The 2200-nt window shown below is 28.0% G+C and overlaps 1 protein-coding gene across 1 annotated transcript; it reads right to left on the minus strand.

Moving 5' to 3' along the window:
• Positions 1-534: 534 nt before the first annotated feature.
• Positions 535-2172, minus strand: ENU1_028420 (pescadillo family protein, putative; the record flags this gene model as incomplete). The annotated part of the gene is made up of 1 exon (XM_008857227.1): positions 535-2172. One exon carries the CDS (start codon positions 2170-2172, stop codon positions 535-537), a length of 1638 nt encoding a protein of 545 aa, XP_008855449.1.
• Between the last annotated feature and the right edge of the window lie 28 nt (positions 2173-2200).

The raw sequence follows: 2200 nt of genomic DNA on the forward strand, positions 1-2200 counted from the left end.
GTTGGTTCGTGTTAATATTCATAATTCTTTAATCCATTACGTTCATTTCGTTAAAAACTTCATTCTAATCTCTCTTATCCTTTTGTTTATCAGTTTCCTTGTGCATTATTATGAATGCATACAAATGTGGTTATTTGTTGAGACTTATTCTATATGAAGACAATCATAACTTAATTCTTATTGTCTCATAACTGACTCTAGACATCAAAAAGAGTGTCAGAACAATCAACGAAATGTTTTTATTTTATTTTGAAAAGATATTTAATGGTTTTGAGTTGTTTAATAACATAACTTTTTAAACGGTTCTTTGTGTTTAAATACTTTTAATTGAAAACACATACTAACAATAATTGGAAACTCTAAATTAATTTTATTTGCAATAACTTGCTTTAAACAATTATAATATAGAGGTATAAATGAATGCTTTTTAATGTGTTATAAAAACAAATTATTGATTTTCTCTTGTTATTTTATATTAAATTAGTATTTCTATCTTTAATTATCAATCAATTAATTCATTTTAAACTCAGTTCATTATTTTTGTTCTTTTGACTTAGCTAATCTTTCTTTAAATTTATTTACTTTCTTTGTTTGACGTCGTTCAAGCATTTCATTCTTCATAACAATTCTTCTGTCTTTACCACTTAAAACTGCCATCTTTCTTTTCTTTTCTTGTTCTGCTTTCTTAGCTTCTTTACTGACAGAAGGTGCTTTTGCCTTTCCTTTCTTCTCTTCTCCCATTTCTTCTACTAATCCATCAACAAAATCACTTTCAAGATCCTTTACTTGTATTTTCTTGCTTTCTTCTTCTTTCTTTTGTTCTTCTTCATAATCATATTTAGTATTATTCTTGATAGCATCTAATTGTTTTCTACGTTCTGTAATATATCCTTCTTCTTCTTCATTAACATAAGGAGATAAATGTGGTGGTAATTTTTGACCAATAGTATATTCTCCACATGGAAGAATAAAATTCTCATTAACACAATCAAAAATCCATTGGGGTTGAATAAATTCTCGTTCAATATTTTTATGTTCTCCTCGTTCTCCTATTTGATGAGTAATACTTTCATCATCAACATTATCCACTATAATTCCTCCTAACGTCTCAATAACAAATGCAACAGGATGTCTTGGTACTTCTCTTTGAATGTAAAAAACCAATCCTGAAAATAATCCACTTCCACTGCTCTGTACAAAATGACTTGTAACTTGAACAGATGCACCAGTGTCATGATTAACTAACATTTCAGTTGCAAGATTTTCTCCTTCTCCTTTTACTTGTTTCAATGCTTCATTTAATTCTTGAACATCTTGATCTTTACTAACAACTTCTGTTTCTTTTTGTAATTGAAGTGGTTCTAATTGAACTGTTCCAAGAAATTCTACTCCATTTATTTTAGTAATTTCTGGTGGATAATTAAGACCTGCATTTGTATATAATTTATAATTAATAAATTTCATTAAAACAACATAAAATGATAAAAATTCATGAAGAACATTAAAGTCAACAGTTTCATTCTTTTCAATAGCAAATTGATGTGGTACCATCCATGTTATAGCAATTCCATATACTACAGCAGTATAAAAATACCCTTTATAACTAATAAAACATTTTCTAAGTGCATTTGTATGTTTAATATATGCTTCCCATTCCATTGCAATTCTTCTTGCTAATCTTACTGCTTCAGCTTTTTCTCCTTTTGAAACTCTATATGATGCAAACATAAATACCATTGACAAACAATCTCCAAGTTCATTTAATGCATCTTGGAATGTTGGATATCGTTCTTGAATAGTTGATGCTAAATCAATAACTGGTTTAGTTTTAAGTAATTGTTCTTTAGTTTTAAATTCTTTTCGAGCTGTTAATTTTCTAATATGTTTTTTAAATGCACGAATTTGTTTAATTTTAAGTGTTACTTTATCATTAACTAATGGCTTAATATCGTCAATGTGGTAATACGTTTTCTTTTGTGTTAATGTATTTAGTCCTTTACTAGGTAATCTTGGTGACACTCCCTTTAAAATACATATCTTTCTGAACTGTTCCATTGTGCAATTCAATCGTTTAATGGCTTGTGTTCTTGTAATGTACTTTGATATTTTTGGTGCTTTCTCCTTTTTACCAGCAAATCTCTTTGATTGATGCTTACCGTGTCCTTTAACCATTTGATAAAATGTACGTTTCTTTTTTTTT

Source organism: Entamoeba nuttalli (assembly GCF_000257125.1).
Source record: "Entamoeba nuttalli P19 unplaced genomic scaffold asmbl_2489, whole genome shotgun sequence".
Taxonomy (NCBI): Eukaryota; Evosea; order Mastigamoebida; family Endamoebidae; genus Entamoeba; species Entamoeba nuttalli.